This window comes from Ursus arctos, unplaced genomic scaffold (genome assembly GCF_023065955.2).
Source record: "Ursus arctos isolate Adak ecotype North America unplaced genomic scaffold, UrsArc2.0 scaffold_31, whole genome shotgun sequence".
Taxonomy (NCBI): Eukaryota; Metazoa; Chordata; class Mammalia; order Carnivora; family Ursidae; genus Ursus; species Ursus arctos.
The window spans coordinates 2,667,921-2,690,316 of NW_026622997.1; the positions used below are offsets into that span (position 1 = coordinate 2,667,921).

General features: G+C 50.1%; 2 protein-coding genes across 2 annotated transcripts; both read right to left on the reverse strand.

Annotated features, from left to right (window-relative positions):
- Positions 1-33: 33 nt before the first annotated feature.
- BTN1A1 (butyrophilin subfamily 1 member A1) lies at positions 34-22,352 on the reverse strand. Its single transcript, XM_026511162.4, has 9 exons — positions 21,850-22,352; positions 11,900-12,126; positions 8,354-8,557; positions 7,840-8,187; positions 5,680-5,961; positions 3,084-3,233; positions 2,585-2,605; positions 2,467-2,493; positions 34-2,090 (listed from the first exon to the last, which is right to left on the reverse strand). The coding sequence occupies exons 3-9, from the start codon at positions 8,499-8,501 to the stop codon at positions 1,417-1,419; spliced, it is 1,650 nt and encodes a 549-aa protein (XP_026366947.1). The 5' UTR covers positions 8,502-8,557; positions 11,900-12,126; positions 21,850-22,352; the 3' UTR covers positions 34-1,416.
- On the reverse strand, positions 15,866-18,106 carry LOC130542242 (endogenous retrovirus group V member 2 Env polyprotein-like). The gene has a single exon (XM_057304973.1). The coding sequence runs from the start codon at positions 18,016-18,018 to the stop codon at positions 16,648-16,650; it is 1,371 nt and encodes a 456-aa protein (XP_057160956.1). The 5' UTR covers positions 18,019-18,106; the 3' UTR covers positions 15,866-16,647.
- Positions 22,353-22,396: the final 44 nt, after the last annotated feature.

The following is a 22,396-nucleotide window of genomic DNA, read 5'->3' on the forward strand; positions in this document are numbered from 1 at the left end:
ATCCGGCCTAGAGATGAGTCTTGGACACGCAGGTGCTTTCCTGGTTTTATTTCACTTGCACTTGCTGGGATAAAGAAAAGGGGCAGATGCCGCCTTCAGCAATCAACAGACTTATTACGTTAAACCCCTGGGCGAAAATACTCTGGAAACTGGGAAAAGGCAATGGAAATGGAAGGTGTGAGCCCAGATAAATCTGCAGTCCGTCGGCTCGGCGAGCCACGTCCATCCAGGAAAACACACACAAGGGCCGTGCTCGGCCTGGGGGCGCCCACGCGGGGACGCAGGGACGCGGCGGCGGGGGCCTGGGGTGCAGCAGCCCGCGAAAACGCGCGGTGGGGGGAGTGGACGCTGGCGGGAACGCGCGGTGGGGGGAGTGGACGCTGGCGGGAACGCGCGGTGGGGGGAGTGGACGCTGGCGGGAACGCGCGGTGGGGGGAGTGGACGCTGGCGGAGGTGCGCGTGTGCTGCGGGGGGAGCGAACTGAAGGTGCTTTTGAGGGCTTTAAACCAGAGCTTGGGAGGAGGGCTGAGGGGCCCCGAGGCCGACCCAGGCGGATAAAGAGGTGATGTCACTGAGGAGGTTCCTGGAAAGCCTCTGGGTTGGAGAGAGTCTACGCGGAAAGGAAGAAGAGAGCTGGAAACCTGTATGGCGTCCACAGAGCGAGGTTGGAATGAGCCCGGAGCGGAGGGGGGGTGGGGGTGGGGGTGGGGGAAGGCCGTGGCAGAGAGGAGAGCAGGATCTGGGACACGGCCAGACACCCAACCTGGGTTTTGTCTGAAGTTTTCCCCTGGATCAGATCTTCAGTCTGGCCCCCAGCCCCGCTCATTTCATCCCTTCCCCAGGCCCCCATGCCAATGCTCAGATCCCGCAGAAGTAGGGCCAGTTTCCTCTACAGGATGTGTCTTAGAAAGCTGGACATACAGGCCCAGAAAGTCTAGAAGCTGGCCAGGTGTTCATCATTGGCCTGGGTTCCCCTCATGGTCCTCCATCCTGATGTCCCCCCAAATTGCTTTATGGGATTTCAGCCTTGACTTCTCTCTTCCCAGAACCTTTTAGGGTTCCTGCTTGCCTAAAACCTGTTTCTCTACACACCCCTATTCTGGACACCCAGATGTTTCTGTCATAACCCCATGCCAACCTAACCCCATCTTGATCGCTGGGGATTTGGCCTCTGGGGATAGAAGAATGCTAGAAGCGGCTTCAGAGTCACCTCCCTGCCCCGGAGTATCAGCGCAGAAACAGATGAGGACAGCCCCACACCCCACACTCTCTAGCAGCAGCAACACAACCTCCCCAAGACCAGCTGATTCCCTACCCAACAGGCAGAAACGGCTGGGTGGAGCTGGCAGCTGGTGCTTCAGAGGTGATGGAGGGGAGGGCTGAGGACAAAGGAAAGCAGTTGGGCTGGGATATTCCTTAAGATGCCCTTTGGCTGGGCTGGGTAGGGATTAGCTTAGAATGGAGGGTATCTGTATCCCCAGAGGCAGAGAACTCCCCCATGGGGGACAGTGGGATCTCCTTAGTGAAGTCCTTGGCATCAGCAACTACTGTGACTCTCTCAGGCCTGTCAGCGACTGGGCAGATGGTCAGGGGCTTTTTACCACAGGACCACAGGCAGAAGAAAGGCCGGAGGGGACCAGAGAAGGAGGCATTGGAGAAAGTATAGATATGGGACCCAGTGGTCATATTGTAGAAGGAGACGTCTCCTGATTCATAGTTCAGGAAAATCCCAACCTGACGGGGGGGTCCTGCCAATGGGAGAGGGGTCCGCAGTGGGGTAAGGGCCCAGTACCCATTCCCATACAACTCCACAGCCCAGAACCCATTCTCAGGAGTCATGGGGTCAAACCCTTTCTTCACCACATTCTCCCTGCACACCCCAACCGCCCAGTCAGCCCTGTCTCCCACCTCCACCTCCCAGAAATGTTGCCCTGATGTGAAGGTCTCACGACCCAACACGCAAGGCCAGGAGTCAAATCTCTCTGGTTTCTCAGGCAGTTCCTGACGTGAATCTTCTAGTCGGACAGATCTGGAATCCTCATACAAAAAGAGGTGGGGGTGTGCGGTGTCTGGATCCAGAGTCACATCAACTAGAGACAGAGAGAGGTACTCTGAGCATCAGTGAGCGTTAGGGGTCACAAGACCTATTCTTCTCAAAAAAAAAAAAAAAAAATAGAGCACAGTTCTAGAAGTTGGCAGGTCCCTTCAGAAGGAGAACTGTTTGGCCTCTTCCTGTGACCTGTCAACAGTCACAGGGTGATTTGTGAGCTGACTGTCACCAATGCCTAACAGGTCCCTGTCAGAGGGGCTTCTCTTTTAAACATCTTCCAAAGGCCCTCTATATGCCTCAAGGAAAGTGCCGTTTGCCATCATCTTTCCTCTATCTATCCTCACCACAAAAATGGGTTCGTGTTTTTATTTCCAAGTATGACAGACTCTGAGTCCCTGAGGGGTAGGGCCACTGACCTGCATGCACCGTGGCCTTTCTCCATTCTGCAATGAGAGAGAGAGACAATCAGTGACGGGTTTTCTAATGAGAGAGAACAGTTTGCTGGTGAAATAACAACAAGAAGAGAGAACTTACTGAGCTCTTCCAGGAGTTTCTCTGGAAAACAAACAGAAATACCTTACTCACCTTCTAGAATGGACATGAGGGAGGGGTAAAAGCTGGTGTGAGGAACACACAAAGGAGTAAAGGGCTAATTCATGACTACCTGATTACTGAAACTTTATCAATAAATGAGGAACAAGGATCATGGGGTTTTTTCTAAGAAATGTGCAGGAAGTTCCTACTGGCTTGGGATCAGATCTTTAATCTTTCCTGGGAAACCGAGTTAGAAGTGAGGAGAGAGTCAGGGGGGTAAGTGAGTGAACAGCAGGTCTAATATCTCAATTAGCATTGGTTTTGACTCCTTCTACACCCCAGACCTTCATACTGGGTATCCGTGGCTTCCGGTGCCTTATAATCCCCCTTCTTGGCTCTCAGAATTCTGGAATCAAATATCCTCCCATTGGCAGCCATCCAAAAGCACTTGGACCCAGTCCCACTCGGAAGCACGCCTGACAAGCAGCCTATGACTTACCCTTAGAGCTGAATTCATCCTTTCTCTGTCTGGATCTTTCCTTGTAGAGCCTCCAAGTGCAAACTACAGACCCGACTGTGAGAAATCCTAGCACCATCAAGATGACAGCCACCGCCACCATCCAGGGAGTCAACCTTGGGAAGAAGGGAGCTGAAACACAATGCCCAAGAAGGAGGAGTTGTGGTGCGACTCTGAGCAAGTCCAGCTCTCTTTCTGATGCCGATGGGGGTTGGGAGAGAGGCCGAGCGGCCCTTTCCCACTCCTCCCACAGCGAAAGATAGTGCTTCCAATGCCGCTGCTCTAAGCTTTTCAGATTGATCTTGGGTAGGAGAGGGCAGAGAAAGAGAAGAATGAAGATGAACAGGAGTCATTTCAGGCTTGCTGGTGTCACCTTAGAGATGGGGACTGGCTGGGCTTGTGAAAGAATCAACATACCTTTGGCTAGGGATTTACTACACCCGCCCTTGGAAAGGGAAAAGGAAAAAAAAAAAAACATAAAAAGAAATGGCTAGGGGGCTGTGGGGTGACTCAACTGGTTAAGCATCTGCCTTCAGGTCAGGTCATGCTCCCAGGATCCTGGGATTGGGCTCCCTGCTCAGCAAGGGGGAGTCTGCTTCTTCTTCTCCCTCTACCCCTCCCCCTGCTTGTGCACGCTCTCTCTGTCAAATAAATACATGAAATCTTAGGAAAGAAAAGAAAAGAAAAGAAAAGAAAAGAAAAGAAAAGAAAAGGCTAGTTCAAAGCCCAAATTCCTATTTTATGGGTGGAAAATGTCAAGGCTGCTACGAGATCAATCTGGATTTCAGCCATGCTCGGATGGTGGTTCTTTGTGTAGGCTGTTCAACAGTCCTGTGGCAGCTGACAGGAGGAAAGGGCAGACTCACAGAAGGGTGTTCATAAGAAAGCAACACTACTGGCCCCCACAACCTCTTGAATTTCTGTTATATTGCAGAAAGCCTTATCGGTTCAGTAATTCCAGTTAATGTGCGGAGATCATGTAATTATATTTAATTTTGTAAGGGATACAACAGTGATCTATTTTGGTGTCAGTTTTTCAATAAACTTTTGATTATGGGCAAGGAGAAATGAAGAGTCATTTCAGTTAGGACCTGGGAAATAAAGAAGGTAATGGATCAATTTCTGTTATTGTGGAAATTCCTACTTAACTATCAATGCAGGATGGCAGCCAAAGGGATGAAGCACGTAAGCCAGGAAGGGAGATGTCACCTCTGTGTGCGACAGAGAAGGGAGATGTCACCTCTGTGTGCGACAGAGAAGGGAGATGTCACCTCTGTGTGCGACAGAGAAGGGAGATGTCACCTCTGTGTGCGACAGAGAAGGGAGATGTCACCTCTGTGTGCGACAGAGAAGGGAGAATGTCACCTCTGTGTGCGACAGAGAAGGGAGATGTCACCTCTGTGTGCGACAGAGAAGGGAGAATGTCACCTCTGTGTGCGACAGAGAAGGGAGATGTCACCTCTGTGTGCGACAGAGAAGGGAGATGTCACCTCTGTGTGCGACAGAGAAGGGAGATGTCACCTCTGTGTGCGACAGAGAAGGGAGATGTCACCTCTGTGTGCGACAGAGAAGGGAGAATGTCACCTCTGTGTGCGACAGAGAAGGGAGATGTCACCTCTGTGTGCGACAGAGAAGGGAGATGTCACCTCTGTGTGCGACAGAGAAGGGAGATGTCACCTCTGTGTGCGACAGAGAAGGGAGATGTCACCTCTGTGTGCGACAGAGAAGGGAGAATGTCACCTCTGTGTGCGACAGAGAAGGGAGATGTCACCTCTGTGTGCGACAGAGAAGGGAGAATGTCACCTCTGTGTGCGACAGAGAAGGGAGATGTCACCTCTGTGTGCGACAGAGAAGGGAGAATGTCACCTCTGTGTGCGACAGAGAAGGGAGATGTCACCTCTGTGTGCGACAGAGAAGGGAGATGTCACCTCTGTGTGCGACAGAGAAGGGAGAATGTCACCTCTGTGTGCGACAGAGAAGGGAGATGTCACCTCTGTGTGCGACAGAGAAGGGAGAATGTCACCTCTGTGTGCGACAGAGAAGGGAGATGTCACCTCTGTGTGCGACAGAGAAGGGAGATGTCACCTCTGTGTGCGACAGAGAAGGGAGATGTCACCTCTGTGTGCGACAGAGTGGGACTGGATGACCCAAGAATAAGGCAAGGTTCCTGCCTGAACCAGAGGCAGCCTGGGGGGAATAATGAGAAGATTTGCTTTCCTGAGGACGCTGGAAACCTAGACAGAGAGCTCTAGGGTGGAATGGGGAAGACAGAAGGGCAAGGGTGGAAGTGGGTTTTCTTGTTACTCAAGGAGAGAAGGCCCCCAGAGACAAAGCTTTTGTATCTAAAATGTATCTCCTAAAACAGAAAATCTGGAATTTCTATGAGATCGAGGCAGATTTTATGCATTTAGAATCTTTTCTCTTCTAATGAAGTTGCTGGAGCTCCTTCATGTCAGTGGTCAGGAGCTCAGGTGGGGACAGTAGACAGTGCACCATGAGAGCCTGCCTTGGGCAGGTGTCCCAGGTAATATGGCTCTGAAACTGTGTCCGATAGGAACCCAGCATTGATTTCACTGACCTGGTATGGAAATGTCTACTTCCCTCTGCTGGCCAAGAAGGAGGTTCCGGATACAGCAGGATATATTCTTCATGGAGGGGTCTCTGATGATCACTGAAGCCACCACAGTGAACAGGCCTTCTTCGTCAGGATTCCTAGACTCTGATGTGGATGGAAACGTCTCTCCCTCAGAAGTACTCCACTGTACCTGGGGCTCTGGGTACCATCCCACTGAGGTACACTCCAGCCGGACCTCTCCACTTTCTCCAACTTCCATATGGATGTGAGGATCAGAGCCCAGAGCTATGGAGAGAGAAGCGGGCCTTACTCTTGAGAAAGGAAGCGTGCAGGGACTGGGAGTGAGAGGGACTCGTCTCCTATTTCATGACACAAGGAAGCTGTGGTATCAATAAAAGGAATTTCATAACCTTATCAGAGAGGGATGCCCTATTGGGAGTTAGGGTTTGAAATGCAGGCAGTTTGATGGACAGACATAGGGAGCTTTTCTAATCAGCAGGAACAGCGAGACCAATGGGTTAGAGGCAGGTAAGGGAGCTCCAGAGATGGTAGAGGGCTTTGTGGTGGGAAGTATTATGAAAAGACTTTGAGGAGAAGGAGAACTACGAGTGGGTATTTGAGGATGATCAAGAAGGAGTACTTGAAGAGAAGGGGGACTGGAGTTTCTTTGCATTGAGATTGTAGCTGCAATCTAAGTTTCCTTTACTTCTGATTCTGATTTCAGGGATTTTCTTAAATGGGTTTCAACCTCGTCTTCCTCACACACAGTTATGTCCTAACATGTATCAACATAAAGCTGTTTTTCCTTTCTGTCTTCAGCCTGATTATTTTCTTACAATTCGACAGAGTACAGACAAACACCAAGCTGCAGAGAAGAGTCCTCAAACACGTGTCCACACTGTTAGTTTAAATCCATGTTCCACGGTGTGTATCTACGTCACAACATGGATTCTTTTCAGGAAAAGGACCGCCGCTTTCAGCAGACTCTCGGAGATGTCTATCACTCATAAAAGGTAACAATGACAGTTTTATGCTATCAAATCTCTAGGATTTTTTTTTTTTTAAAGATTTTTATTTATTTATTTGACAGAGATAGAGACAGCCAGAGAGAGAGGGAACACAGGCAGGGGGAGTGGGAGAGGAAGAAGCAGGCTCATAGTGGAGAAGCCTGATGTGGGGCTCGATCCCATAATGCCGGGATCACGCCCTGAACCAAAGGCAGACGCTTAACCGCTATGCCACCCAGGCGCCCCAAATCTCTAGGATTTTATAGTCAACTTTTAAGATACTTCCCCAAAAAGGAAATGTGAGTTATACATAATGCTACTGCATGGGACACCCTGTTCTGAGGCAGGGACCCAAATTATACCCAAGTATTTTTGAAACCTTACCTTTATTTGAATATATACATAAAAGGCAATCCATTGGTATGCTGCAAATTCCAGGGCAGTCTGAGGCACCGTACTAATATCTCACAAGTACACAACCCTTCTGCAAGCATCGCCGAGGCACTTTCTTAGGTATTGTCTAATGTTATTTCATTCTTGCAAAATCTCGTTTGACAGATGCCCGCCGAGGTTTACAGTAGGAAATAAGGCTCAGGAAGAGATGTGTTTGCTCCCATTCACTAGCAAGTGGGAAAGTCAGAGGTCACCGCATACTTTCCTCCTGAACACCATTTCCATTATGGTTTCCACCTTGGATTTGGACTTGAAGCCAAAAAGGAAACAAAACCCAAAACCTTTTCTAAGTGGATCAAGGATGTTAAGGAGCAGGCACGCTCTAGGATCTTGGGAAATCCGTCCTCAGGCACTAACCCATAAAGCAGCCTCAAAGGGTGCGCCCCACAGCCTGTCCGTGGTGGTGAAAAATAGACGCGACTTCAGTGTTCAGTTCTGAGACCGGATCAAGTGTATTACGGTGTGCTCGCGGAGAAGAATGTTCTATAGCCATTACACCCTCCGCTTATTCGACTAATAACATGGAATGCTCTGTCCCCACTCTCAAACACCCTCGGAGTCACCTCCCACTCTAGGCCTGCCAACCTTTTCCATCCTAAACGGGATTTGGGCAAAGCCCCTGGTGGTTTCCAAAGTCTCAGGGCCATAGGAAAACGGACACCACCTGGACGTGACCAGAGAAAGCCAAACCCCGCGCGCTCACCGGCCACCTTCAGGTGCACGCTGGCCTCCTCGTAGCTTCCGTCCTGCCGGAAAAAGCATCGGTACTCGCCGTCGTCCGAGGCCCTGACCCGGTGGATCCTCACGGCGACGCGCCCGGCCGCGATGTCGCGGTCCACGAGCGTGGCTCTGCCGCGGTACTCGGGCACCTGCTCCCCGGCCTGCTCGCGCCCGTCCCGGCGCACGAGCACCGCCGCCGCCACCTTCCTGCGGAACCACCGCAGCTCCATGCGCTCGGCGCTCACGTTCGGGGACAGGTGGCAGGGCAGCTCAACGTCGTCACCCACCGCGGCCAGGATGGGCTCCGCCGGCCCGATCACGTCGAAGTGCGCTGCGAAAACCAGGCGGGCAGACAGGGGGTGTGTGTGTGTGGGGGGGACGGACGGAGGGGGGCGGGAAGCCCCGACGCCGACCAAGGTCGGTCTCTGCGACCGTGGCTCCTCCTCCACCTGGACCCCCGCGAAGGGCGCCAGCGACAGCCACGCGGGGTGCCTCACCTTTACTGAGAGGTTTCAGCCCCGGGGTGGGGTGAGGGGACCAGAGAGGGAGACCCAAGCGGGATCTACCCGAATCCGGCTTGCACAGCTGGAAGAAAGTGAGGATGAGCAGACCCCTGGGGAGGCAGGAGTTTGGGGAAACCGCCATCTCCGGCCTTCCGGGGCAGCAGGCTGCTGGGGGTCCACGGTCGTCAGAACTTCCACCTAGGAGATGAATGCACAGGACATCACGAAGTTTCTTTAGACACCCTTCAGCTGCGTCCTCCCTACAACTCTTTCCAACTTGCAACGCTCTAGACCTTCGCACCTGAAGCCTCCCCCTCGCCTCCTGCCACTGCACGCTCTCGGTCCGTGCGGCCGTCGGCACTCGCGCAGCCATTGCCCGGTTTGGTCAAGCATGTATACAGCCGCGAAATAGGCCCTAGAACCCCGACAGAATCTTAGAAGGGAATTGTGAGGCATAGTACCCATTAATGGGTTGCGTGTCAATGAACAAGTCTTGGAACCACTGCTCCAAAAAGCCTCTTTTTTCCTCAAATATAGTAATTTGTATTCACTTTCTGCGATGACAATAAAGACGCAATGAAAGCAGAGACAGAAACCAGGGGACTGAACTGGAGAAGAAAAGAGGAAAGTCGAGAGGAGAAGGCACAAGAAAGGAGCTGGAGAGAGCAAAGGGTCAGGGGTAGAGGGCCCAGGACTGGGGAGGAAGGAGACAGGAGAGCAGATGCCCTCCTGGCTGCTGGTTCTCTCAGGGGAACCAGAGCCGTCACAAGTACTGACCTCTGATCTTGGAGGAAGAGGCACCAATGAGCCCGGCTACCAAGTGACAGAGCTGCTCACGGCCCCAGCGGCAACAGTTAAAGGCCAGCGGAAGAAGGAAGGGGGAAGTGCTCTCAGCAAAGCCTGCCCCCAGGCCCCAGAGGCATTTACTTTGGGGGCAAAGAAGTTTTCCAGAGAGATGAAGGCTCTGTGCGTTTGTGGTCTTCAGTGCCAAGACCAGAATATACACTGATGAGCTTACTAAATAAAAGGCAATTGGGTGGAAAAGGAAGAGGGTCAAGACACCACTAAACTGAGACGAAAGGCCTTAAGCCCGGTAATTCACCTCTTCAAGCCTCACTTCTTTTACCTCTAAATTGGGAATATTGTTAATAATACCCTTTTTGGAGAGGCACTGGATGAAATGAGATTAAGCAAGTAAAGTGCTTAGCATACCGCAGGGATTTAGAAGAGGGTAAATTGTTATCCTATTGCTTCTATGGGTTGAAAATTTAAAGGTAGGCTGGGAATGCACCTGTGGTTCAGTTTTCAAGGTCTCTCCAAGTTACCTCCCTGCAAGCAGTTCGGCCCGCATTTCCTTATTTGGGGCTAAACTTCTTATTGTTATGAAAAAATTTAAATATATGGAAAAACATGTTTATTTTTAAAAGATTTTATTTCTTTTTATTATTATTATTTTTGAGAGAGAGAACTAGAACGTGAGCTGGGGGGTGGGCAGAGGGAGAGGAAGAGAGAGAACGTTAAGCAGGAGCCTCACTACCAGTGCTGACTCGCCAGCCTGCCAGATGACTTTTCCCAAATGCAAATCTGATCGTGTCACTCTTTGCTTAATGTCCCCTTAGTGACCCCAGCACCAAGTTCAGACACTTCCTCTGGTCAAGAAAACGCTGTAGGATCTAGTGGTCTCCCTGCTTCCTTCCTCTCAGCCTCTCCTGCCTCCCCTCCGAACTCCGTGCTACGTGGCAGCCACAGTTTTGACCGGGTAACCTCCAAGTCATTTCTACATAAACTAACAGCCTCGGACCCCCAAAGGCAACAGATTTGACATGCCCTGTCCCTCCAGGCTCGCGTTGTGAGATGCCTGTATGATGTGGGACTGCTCCGGGGAAGGTCCCGCCACTCCCAGGCCCACTGGAGACTGGAAACACCTTCTCCCCCTGAGACATGAAAATCATTTGAGCTGAGGAATGCGATGTGCTGTGTATGGAGCAAACCTAAAGGCAAAATGTCAGGACTTGCCTCCTCTGCCCTTTTCCACCACTGCTCAAATTTCCCAGTGCTGTAGACTCATCAAATCCAGTGATTACCCTCAGCCCTCCCTGACCTTCATCAACCCTTCCCTGAGGCGACCACTTGCTCCTTCTCTCTTTTGTTTTTAAGTTTATTGACTTATTTACTTATTTATCTAAGTCATCTTTGCACCCCATGTGGGGCTTGAGCCCAAAACCAACCCCAGGATCCAGTCATGGGCTCTTCCGACAGAGCCAGTCAGGCCCTCTGCTCCTTCTCTTTTTAAAATTAGTTTTTATTCTGCTAAAGTACTCCATACAGAATTTTTAAAAATCCAAACAGTTAAAGAGCTTTTAAGAAAAACATCAGTCCCACTTCCACCTCTCCTCATTCCCCAGAAACAGCCTTCTCACCTGCTTGCTTGTTTTATCTGGCATTTATCTAGGTGTTTCTCAAGACTATACCATACTTTTTTTTTTTTTGGAAGACTTATTTATTCACTTGAGAGAAAGAGAGAGAGCGTGCACGTGCAGGTTGGGGAGAGAGGTAGAGAATCTTTAAGCAGACCCTCCCCACCCATGAGATCATGACCTGAGCCAAAATCAAGAGTGGTCCCTCAACCGACCAAGCCACCCAGGCACCCCAAGTCTATAACCTATTTCTGTTGCCCTTTCTTGACATACCCATTTTTAGATATTACTTTTCAAAGCCCTATCAATGAAGTCAATGATAATTTAATTCTCGTGACAGTTAATTTCATGTGCCAACTTGACTGGGCTAAACACTGTCCAGATAGCTGGTAAAACATTGTCTCTGGGTGTATCTGTCAGGATGTCTCTGGAAGAGATTAGCATTTGAATATGTAGGTCTGTTAAAGCAGATCCCCTCAACAATGTGGACGGGCATCATCCAATCCATGGAGGGCCTGACTAGAACAAAGAGAGGGTGGAAGGACAGTCTGCTCTCTGCCTGAGTCAGGTGGGGCCCTCTATCTTCTCCTTCCCTCAGACGCTGGCTCCCCTGGTTCTCAGGCCTTAGAATTTGGACTGGATCTACCCCCCCCCCCCACTATTCTGGGCCTCCAGCTTGCAGGGAGCAGATCAGGGGGTCTCTGCCTCCATAATCACATGAATCAGCCCTCCTAACACATCATTTTCTGTGTATCTGTATATAGCTGTTGGTTCTATTTCTCTGGAGGACCCTGACTCATACAATAGAAATATGCCCCTTCCGTTCAATGTTTCCGATGCTGTTGGTTATGAAGCTGTGACTTTATGGATCCGAGTATCGCATCTGATTTCATTTCTTTTCCTGTATAACTTCTTGTGCTTTTGGGGGATGGAGGAGGGAAGGTGTTCAGTGGTTCATCTTGGTTCCTTTGCTTACATTTCTGTGTTCTCAGCACACATTTTCCCCACCCCTCCATCAGCCTCTGAGGACAGTTCCCACCGTGACACATACCAGATGATTTATGAGCACGAGGTCATCCCCGCCCCGCCCCACCCCTCCCGGAGTGCCGCTGCTTGAACTCACCTGAGCCTGCGCTTCTCTGGAGGGTTTTCTAAGTAACGGATCCTGATCCGGTAGGTCTGGAGCGGGGTCAGCGTTCTCCCAACCGGCTGCAGGTCCGCAGGGGCTTTGCCTCGATCCTTCTTCGGAAGCTGCAGGTGAGGATGCGGCCACGGGCTTTCCGTGAACTGTGGAGATGGCCCTGAGGGCTCTGGCTCAGGGTCTCGGGCGTGTTTCTTTTGCTAAACAGGCTGGGACAAAAGGATGAGGGTGAATGGGCACCAGGTAGAGTACAGGCTTGCAAGGGAGTTTTGTGGTCAGCTGCTCTTTCTGGGGCACACGCTGCTGGCATGCTGACCATAATCAGAAGTGACCTAACGATATGTCCACGTCGTAACAGGGACACCACTCCCCTATCGACCAAGCCTGCGTTCAGTTTAGGTGCATTGCCGCGCCGGGGTTTGCACGCGTGTGGGGTGGCTAGACAGGAAATGAGGAGGCCTGGAGAAGATACGCATGGATTCTGTGTAGTAGAGGGGCTCGCGGAGGTGGAGGGAGATGAAGTGGGCCTGGGGAGCAAGAAGATGCTGAGGTCTGGTCGAGTGGGGACATCTCTGAGTCATATTCCTGGAAATGCTTTTGAAATGGAAAGTTCCGGGAACACAGAGGAGGGGCAGGCAGGGAACTTAGGGAGCCAAATAAGTGAGGTTGGACTGAACAGGGGGAAATAGTAGGATCCCGGGAAAGAGGTCAGGGTCACAAGGATCACTCTTGAGTTCTTTCCAAAATCTATGCCCTGCAGTCTCTTTTCCTGCTACCTGTTAGGCAAACCCTCCAAAGCAGGGCTACATGCATTCACCCTCTGCAGAGAGGCTATAAAAACATGAAAATACAGACTTTAGCCCCTCTTTGGCTGAGGATCTCCCAGGGTGAATATCACAGAAAGTGTATGCCGGGGATTACTGAGAGAGACAGACAGACACACAGAGAGAAAGGGAGACTGAGAAGAGGTAAGAGGAGGGGGAAGGAGGGGAGGGGAAAGGAGAGACAGAGTTAGTGAATGTGAGAGATTCCAAAGGCTTCTCTTTTTTCTCCAAAGAAATGAGGCACCATGCTAAGAATTGTCAGTTACCCTCATGAGAAGACCTTTTCCAGCCTGCAACCGGTCCCCCAACTTTTCCTAATTATCAGCTACGGATGAGTGGGCCTTCAAGTTACTCAGGGAAGAGAAATGAGTTCACTAATCCTACGGTCTCCTTCCAAGAGGCCTATATGTCTCCTAAGGAGCAACTTGAGGCCATTTACACTCTCTCTCTTCTCTCTGCCCTCATCGCTAAAATGCTGTCAGTCAGTATTTTTCATTTTCTTGTATCCTGAGGCTTTGAATCCATAGTAAGTAGGAGCTCAGAGTCCCAGAGGAATGAAGAGCCACTGACGTGCATACAACTGTGGTTTTTCCATTCTGCAGTAACAGAGACATTTGATAAGAGATGCAAAGCTTTGTTTATAGAAAACTGTGGGAGAACCCCAGAATTCTCCAAGCTCTTTTAGGAGTTTCTTTGGAAAATAAACAGAACTAAAGCAATTAACATTTGAGTTAAGACAAGAAGGAGGATGGAATGTGCTTATGAATCACACAATGGAGTGACTGTTCCCTTCTGTGAGTACCTGATTACCGAAAACCTATCAATAAATCACAGGAACAGGAACGCGTTTTCTTTCAGTTTAAGTTCTTAGAAATCTGCAGGAAGTTCCTTTTGGCTTTAGATGCTGAGGACGTTGCTGTATCTGGGGAACTTACCTGAAAGTCTGGAGCCAAGTTCGGGGTGGATGGGAATGAGGGCTGGGAGGCTGATAGCGTTCTGACTTGCTTGTGGCCATGCTGGACCCCACCAGCTAAAGCCCACCTGTGGCCGAACCAAGTTGAATTTGATGGTACTTGTGACAGCAGCATGGAGCCCACACACTGTGGGGAGGCTGGGAGGTGGGCTGTCTCAGTGAGAGGGTGTGGGAGGAATTTACAGGATTTCAGTTTGTGTTGGGGGTTTGGGAGAGGGTCTAAGAAGGAAAGGTTGCTTTGGATGAATGCTGTTGGAAATCAGGCCACTGTTGTATGATCAGGCATTCCAATTTTTATAAGGAAGTAGAACAGAGCGGGTTAAAATTGTAGTTGCCAAAGCAGCAATCAGCCAAGACAAGGATATGTGGTCATTTTTGTGGTTTGCACGTGGCCATGCATTTTTGTCTGTGCTCTGACCTTTGTCTCCATCACAATCATGGAAGGGTCTTGTCTGATGTTGACAGCAGCTGTCCTACCTGCTTCTTGCTTTCTCAATCAGAGACCACATTCTCCTTCAGATCTAAAGGTATTTGGAGTTTTATAATCTTGAGAATCTCTTCCAGTTTGTGAAAAAAGGTTATTTACGTATGCAGTCTCTATACCCAACATGGGGCCAGAACTCAACCACAAGATCGAGAGTCATATGTTCCTCCGACTGAGCCAGCCAGGTGCCGAGTCCCTTCCAATTTTCAACAACCCAGAATCCTATTTCTAGATTCTGGATTGGGATGACTTTTGACTGGAAGTCATCTTAAAAGGTATGGAACCCAAGCACGTCTAAGGTTTAAATGGTTACAAGGCACACACCCTTGACAAGCAGCCTGACGTGATGTAACAGGAATCAAACTCGTCCTTCCTCCATGTGTAGCCCCCTCACCCCATTTCATTCCAAAATAAATATACTGTCCAAATGAGAAGCCTCAGGCATGTGATGACCACTGAGCAGAGAATCAGTCTTAGATGTAAGGGAAAAAAAAAAAGTCCCAGAAATTTTGACGATGAAAGGTAGACTAGGCCACCTCAACTATGCCATTTTGTCACAGAAATTATTTTGAGCTGAATGTAATTTAGAAGCAGCCAACGCAGTTAGAGGCAATGACTTCAGTAGAATTTTAGTTCTGAACACTGCAGGGAAAATGCACTTTCTTTGGAATTATCCATTATGTGCATTTAAACTCTGCCAGAAAAAAATAACTATGTTGTTTTGAATCTACTTTTTGTATTTAGTAGTTATTTGTATAAATTAAAAGTTTTCAAGTTAGAAAAGAAAAAGGGGCATCTGGGTGGCTCAGTCGGTTAAGCATCTGCCTTCTGCTCAGGTCATGATCTCAGGGTCCTGGGACTGAGTCTGGCATTGGGCTCCCTGCTCAGAGAGGAGTATGCTTCTCCCTCTGCCCCTCCTTCCCTCTCTCTTTCTCTCTCAAAAATAGATAAAATCTCAAGGGTGGGGGGAGCAGGAGCCAACACAGGATGGGCTTTTTACCTTTTTTTGCCTAAAGGCTGGATATAAATTCTCCTCTTACTGGAGACTGACATTTACCAGCCCAGAGAGGAGCCAGTGGAATCTGCAAACGAGCCTTCCTCCATTACTTCCCTCCCTTCTGTTTACCTTCCCTTGACTCCTAAATTTGTTTTCCTTTGTCCAGTCACTTCTCTGCAAATTTACTGTCCTTTATTGAAGATGGTAAATAAGCTGGATTCTAAGCTGCCACAGAGTTACTTTTCCTGTAGGTTTCTCTCTTGGGATGTGCACTGCATGCGGTAACCGTTTTTCTCTCGTTCATCTTTTCCTTAAGAGTCCTAGCTGAAAACCTAAGATGGGGAGGGGGAGAGTTTTGCCTCCCCTCAATGATCTAGGGAGAAAGAGCAGGGTACCCCACGATGTGCCCCTCTGGCATACTGATTATCTTAATTAAATTACTTACAAAACAGCGACTTCAAGGACCCTCACACCCTCCTTCACCCCACTGAAAGAAGGAAGCAAATCTCCCATATGAAAAATACCCTCCCAGTACTAAGAAGTAAAAAGGCATCCAAATCACCAGAGAACAGGGTCTGGAGAAAGCCAAGAAAGAGGACTGGGTGGGACTGTTCCCAACCCCAGGGCTCTTTGGCTCTCAGCAAAGACAGACATTGACGCAAGCCCAAGACAAGATTCAGGCAGTGTTTATTGGGGGCTTACGGGAGGCAGCACTGGGGACAAAGGCCCAGCAAGTTGGTGAAAGGGTTGAGGCGAGAGAGCAGGGACCTCCGGGGTGGGGGGGGGGGGGTGGAGCTAGGGGAAGCTGCGAGAAGGCACCGTGGACAACTTACACCCACAGCGAGCACGTGTCTCATTAGCATGTCAAGTCCCAACGCCCCGGGCCTGACTGTTAGCACCATCCTGAGGAAAGACCAGACAAAGGGTCAGCACTGGGGTCCACCGCGGCACAGGCTGGTTTAGTCCGGTTTCTTCTGTAGCGTTCTAGAAAACATCCCGCTTCTGTATCTCTGAGATCTAGTGCTCAAAGCCGTGGTGTTGAGCCTTTTCTTCTACGGTGACATAGAGGGAGCCATGGGCTTCGTGGTTAGGATGGGGCAGGGTCCCAGACGCAGCCTCTGCTCTATCTCCATCCCCCACCGAGAGATTTTACCCTCCTTATTCCTAAGGAGGAGGGGCCGAAGGTCTCATCTTCTGGAACTGCTTCTTACTGAGCGGGTTGTTGTCTCTGTCCTACCCTGGAGGAGTAAAGCTCTCTCCCGGACTGCTTTAACGCTCTATAGGGACATTATTCCTCTTGGGACCGGATAGGTGGGACCCTTGTGCCACCATCAGTTTGACAGGAAACTGCTGTGGTCTAGAAGACACAAACTTAACCAAAAGATTAAAGAGACAGGGTCTGAATATTAACAAAAGAATGATGGCCACCAGAGGGCCCAGGACAGGAAGGAATCATGCAATGCTGGGCATAGAGAATCTATTCGAGTCCCACTGAGTTTGGGCATCGTGATTATTGAACACACGCAACCACCTGGCTTGTCTGTCAATCTCCTGGATATTTAGTTCGACTTCCCCAGAGTCGTTGATGTAGGTACAGCAAGTGTCGTTGACTGGGGCACAGACACCCCCTTGTTTGGCCAGAAGATAATCCAGAGCTAACCGACTGTCAAGTACGACATTAGCCAAGGAATCCAGGGACTCCTGAAGGCCCTCGAAGCTGTCACCGGTGTTTGTGGCCAGGTTTTCTATGACCTGGGTAAGGTGTTTTAAGGTTGTTTCACGATAAGCAAACCCTCGCCAGGGGGCAGCCAGTCCTCCGCCTTCCCCCGTTGCTGCCAAGATGAGACTGAGCGCTCTCTTACGTCTGCTTTGAGAGGTGACATTATATACAGTGGCGCCTAATCCTTTAGGGCCCAATCGTCCCAAAGTGCATTCTCCCCGGAAGTGAACATTATCTACACATGAATAGGCCACTGCCCGAAGAGGCCAAGAGAAGGAGGAATTAGGGCTCCCTTCATAGGGGAGTTTATTTTGTGGTGGACCGCAGAGAAACAGATACCCAGGTGGGGTGCAAGCTTGGCGGGGTGAAGAGGAATTAAACCAGCTTCGTAAAAGGAGACCCCAGCTAGGTGTACTTTTGCATCCGGGGGACAGGGGCCCTCCGTCCAGTGGCCCCCCACCAAGCTCTGAATCCTCTTCTATTCCCTCCTGGCTATCGAAGGCAGATGGGGTCTGATAGGTGAGCCTCCAGGAAGGGGCTGCTGTTCCTTTCCAGTATGTACAGGAGAAGTTAGGTTGGTCACCTGGGGAGAGTAGAGACGAGTCCACACACCAGTGGGTCTGGTTGGGGGTACATGAAGAGCTTGAAGAGGAAAATGACATAGGGTAAATGGAGGGCGAGCTTCCCACATTGGTAAGGCAGGTATCTGTCCGGCAGGGGCAACAGGGCTGTCCTTGTTCTTTACAGAGAAGAGGCCGCTTAACCTGGAGACCGGTTTGGTTCCAAGAGTCTGTAAGCCTGACACATCTCATATCATCACGACCATCGAGTTCTACTATTAGAAGAGGTGTGCTCCTAACAGGACCGGAAGTCAAGGTGAGAGTAATATCCTCATTTATAGGTACAAACTGGAACTTAGGAGCCCCATCTTGTGGGTGAGGATGACAGATCCAACAATTAGAGAGATTATTTCCCGAGGCCACAATGCTAGAAAAGTTGACAACTGAGTTTTCTTTCCAGGTTTCCCCCACTTTGTTATTTTCTTCCCAACTCATCCCCAGGAGAAGGGCCAAGAGAAGAGCCCACTTCATCAGTCCCATCATTGGTTTTGATCTTCTAGACCCCGCAGTAGCAGAACGGGTCTTTCCCAGGGAGTGGAGGTGACCCGAAACAGTACTCACAGAGAAGAAAAAGTAAAACAAAGGCAACAAAAAGCAAAGTCAGCAAACCAAACCACCAAGGTATAATCACTTATCTGACTCTGTGGGTCGCTTCTTGAACAAGCATTTGAAGTCTTCGCAGGCTCAACATGAGTAAGATGGTTCGGGGCCTTCCAGGCATTTCTGAGGATGTCCAGGAGAAATAGGTTTTAGCCTAGAAAGATGTATCTGGCTAGGGATTCCTTGCAGCTTAACTGCTGTTGGGGTGACTAAAATCACTCAATAGGGGCCTTTCCACTTGGGCAGCAACTGATCTTCCAGGGAGCCCTCCTTCCAAGGAGGTTTTAAGGAGGGCCTGAGCCCCTGGATGAATTTGCAGAGGTGGTGGGGGGGGTGGTCTCCTCTAAATTACCACTAGGGGGTGCTGGTAGCATGTGATTAGCATAATCCACAATAGCTTTTTCTACTTGGCCCAAATAAAATGCTGCAAGCTCTGGCTTATTTTCTCATCTAGTAAAATATCTGGGGTGAGGAGGGGTTTCCCATGTCATTTCAAATGGGCTGAGTCTTAGGCTAGGCTCTGGGGCAGTGGCAATCCTGAGTAGTGCGATAGGGAGCAACTGGACCCAAGGCTCATGAGTTTCTTGACAGAGTTTTGCTGAAGTCTTTTTTAGGGCATGATTCATCTGTTCAACCTTCCCTGAGGAATGGGGGAACCGGGGAGCATGCAATTAATAATTTATTCCCAGGGCCACTGAAAGGCTCTGGGTAATTTTTTTTTTTTTTAAGATTTTATTTATTCATTTGACAGGATAGAGACAGCCAGCAAGAGAGGGAACACAAGCAGGGGGAGTGGGAGAGGAAGAAGCAGGCTCATAGCGGAGGAGCCGGGATCACGCCCTGAGCCCAAGGCAGACGCTTAACCGCTGTGCCACCCAGGCGCCCCAGGCTCTGGGTAATTTTAACTGTAAAAGAAGGAGTCTCCCACTTTGGAGAGACTTAAGAGAGGCCGAATCGGGTAACTCTCTTTTAGGAGGGATTTATATTTCTCGGTTGCCTTCCCAGACCAGGTGGGGAAGGTTTCCACCCGTTCAGTAAAAGTTATCAACAAACACAAGGTGGTATTTGTAGCCTGCTCGTGGTGCAACAGGGTAAAGACTACTTGGCCCATCTTCCCCAGGATGTGTCTCCTGGTGTTGGACTGGTGTAAGAAGTGGGGACTGACTGGATGGGTCTGTGGTTTGTTTTTGGGTGCATAAGTGACAGGCGAGGGTAACTTGTTTTATTGTCTAAGTTCCTATCCTGAAAAGACCTTTTGCACCAAGTCCCATAGGACGTCTCTTCCATAATGCATGGCATCATGGAAATGTTGAATGAGCTTTTACTGCTGGGCTTCCGGAATGAGAATTTTGTCCTCTCTCATAAGCCACCCGGTGCTTTGTTCTGTATATCCCTGTTTCTTTGCGTCCTCCTGTTCTAGCAGGAGGTTCTGAGGGTGGCTGGGGAACTCGTGGCGGTAATCTGAGCGGGCTCCTGAGCTCAGGTTGCCTGTTTAAACAGATGACTGGGGGGCCTGATTGGCTCAGTCCCTTAGACGTGTGCCTTTGCTCAGGTCATGATGCCCAGTGGCATCAGGGTTCCCTGCTCAGTCGGGAGTCTGCTTCTCCCTCTCCCTCTGCCTGCAGCTCCCCCTGCTTGTGTACTCTCTCTCTCTCTGTCAAACAAACAAACAAACAAACAAATAAATAAATAAATAAATGTTTTAAATAAATAAATAAAACAAACAAACAGCTGATTGGTCAGCCTTATTACTTTCTTTGCTTACAGAGGTCCCATCTTTCCGGGGGACTTTCACAATGGATGACAGCCACCTGATTGGAAAGTTGCACTGTCTCTAGGAGGGTGAAAATTGGGTCCTTCTGTTTTATTGGTGAATTTGTAGCTGTTAAGGTTCTCCTTTCTTTCCAGACCGCAGCATGGGCCTATAGTATAGGGAACCCACATTTTGAATCAGTATAGAGACTTCATCTTTTTCCTTCTCCCAACTGTAAGGCCCTAAGTAGAGCTATCAGTTCAGCTTTTTGGGTGGGTGGAGCATTGAGGCAGAAGAGCTCAAGCCTCTAAGACTCTACCCAGGCTCATTATCGGGTAGCCTGCCTTCCAGATGCCTCCCTCCGTAAAACTGCTCCCATCCATAATGGACCCCCTATCTGGATGGTCAAGGCATTTGTCTTGAAGCTCAGGTCTGCTAGAATAGGTCTGTTCCATTGTCTCCATACAGGGACGCTGGGGACCCTCATCTTTTACAGATGGGAGCAAGGTAGCAGGGTTTCGTCGGGCATACTTTTAAAATAACATCTGGGAATCTAGCAAGAGGGCCTGATAGTTAGTTAGCCTTCCTCCAGTCAGCCAAAGGTGAGCTTTACTTTCTAATACCGTCTGAACCTGTGGGGAGTTCGATGTTGAGTCAAGGTCAGCTTAGAGGCCTCACTCACTGAAGGAGCTGGGTTATACCTGTGTGACTGGGTCCAATTATTTTGAGAAATAGGCTACCAGTCTCTGATCAAGACCCAGCTTTTGAGTTAGGACCCCCAAAGCAGTGTGTACTAAGTTGTCCCTAGAGGACCGGGGGTTTTTCATTCAAAGGCAAGTAAATATTGACTCTCCTCATAAAGGAATATGCAGAAAAAGCCCGTGGTGGCAAGAGAGGGATTCTAAAAGAACCCTTTCATTTGGGGTCTTGGTATTTCTCCTCACTTCTGAGATCTTTTGCAGAACAACTCCAATTGCAAATAGTATTAAAGTTTAATGATCCATTTTGGGGCCACTATTCCTCATCCCCTAAGTTATATTGGGGCCAGTGTTGCAAAACTAATTAATTAGTTAATTAATTAATTTCTTTTTCTTCAAACCATCCAATTTAAATTGATCCCTTCCTAGAAGGGAGTCTTTTGTCACATTTAAGGTGTTGCCCAGCTTGGGAAGTTCGACAAAGCTGGTGACTTATAAAAAAACGTGAAAGCCAACTAGCAGGTGTAATCCCTGGGACTTGGATCTGTATGAATAATGGACTTCTCCTCATCCCACGAAAGATGAGGGAAGCTTGATTTCTTTAAAAAAAAAAGGCGGCTCCCCCATACAGAAAACGATTAGTCTTTGAGGTCCTGAATCCGGACCAAGGTCTGGCTTTCTTCAACCTTACACCAGAACCAAGTCTGGCTCACCAGGAATTGTCCTTCCCTCTGAATAGAATAACAAGTTACCAGATGTTTCACTAGACAAACAAAAAGGGAAAAGACAGGATGGTCAGGGGCAAGACAAGACTGCTGGTAGGAAGCTAATGCCCCGCTTTCACAAAGACAACAATGAGATTTCTCAGGGCGACAGCCCTGATCGGAGAGACAACAGAAAAAAGAACACAGATCTGAAACCCAAAGAAAATAACAGAGTCTGGAAGTAATTCCAGGTTTGAAAGAAACCCAGGAAACATAGACCAGCCAGAAGGAAAGCCGGGGGAGGGGCCAAGAGCCCCAGGACAGGGGACACTCAGGACGGGCTCAACCCACCAGAGGGTCCTCCAGTGACCCTGCAGGGACCAACAAGGGGGGGTGAGAGTCAGGGGACAGGCGACACTCGGCCCCGCATCGCGGGACCAGAAAACCTTCCTCTGCCGGAGACATTCAGACCGAAGTGACAGAGAGGCCAAAACAGGCGAAGCAGTCCGCGGGGCCTGACTGGAGGGGCAGAGTCGCTGAGGCAGGAGGCAGAACTTACCGCCGCCGAGTCGCCGGACTAAAGCTCCAGGCCGCTCGTCAGCCCCAAGGGTCGGAGGGGCTCCGTCCGCCGTGCGCCGGCTCCGGGTCCTCGGGGACGCACGGGGGCTCCCTCCTGGGCTCCCTGCGTGGCGGCCGGAGTCCGTTCCCGACCCCCGGGCTCTTTGGCTCCAGCGCACACAGAATTGACAGGAGGCCAAGAAAGATGCAGGCAGCGTTTATCGGGGGTTGACCCTGGGGGCAGAGGTCCCGCCCGGCTCCCGACACAGACCGCACTGCGCGGAGCGGCGGCGGCGGGAAAGCAGCCGCGCCTCGGGGGCGGGGAAGCTGCGCGCAGGCGCAGCGGGCGCACAGGCGCCTACCTGCCCCGCGTGTCTCATCAGCGCGTCAAGTCCCCACCCCGGGCCGCGACTGTTTTCCTCCGGCCACCCCCGAGGAAAGAGCAGGCGAAGGGTCAGCGCTGGGGTCCGCCGCGGCACAGGCTGGTTTAGTCCGGTTTCTCCCGCCCCGTTCTTTCTGGCAAACACCCTGCTTCCGCATTCCTATGA

Coding starts and splice junctions, on each gene's coding strand:
- LOC130542242 (XM_057304973.1), bottom strand. CDS start 18,018: ATGATGGGACTGATGAAGTGGGCTCTTCTCTTGGCCCTTCTCCTGGGG.
- BTN1A1 (XM_026511162.4), bottom strand. CDS start 8,501: ATGGCGGTTTCCCCAAACTCCTGCCTCCCCAGGGGTCTGCTCATCCTC. Junction 8,188..8,353: donor GCTGAAACCTCTCAGTAAAG/GTGAGGCACCCC, acceptor TGGTTTTCGCAG/CGCACTTCGACGTGATCGGG. Junction 5,962..7,839: donor CGTGCACCTGAAGGTGGCCG/GTGAGCGCGCGG, acceptor CTCTCTCCATAG/CTCTGGGCTCTGATCCTCAC.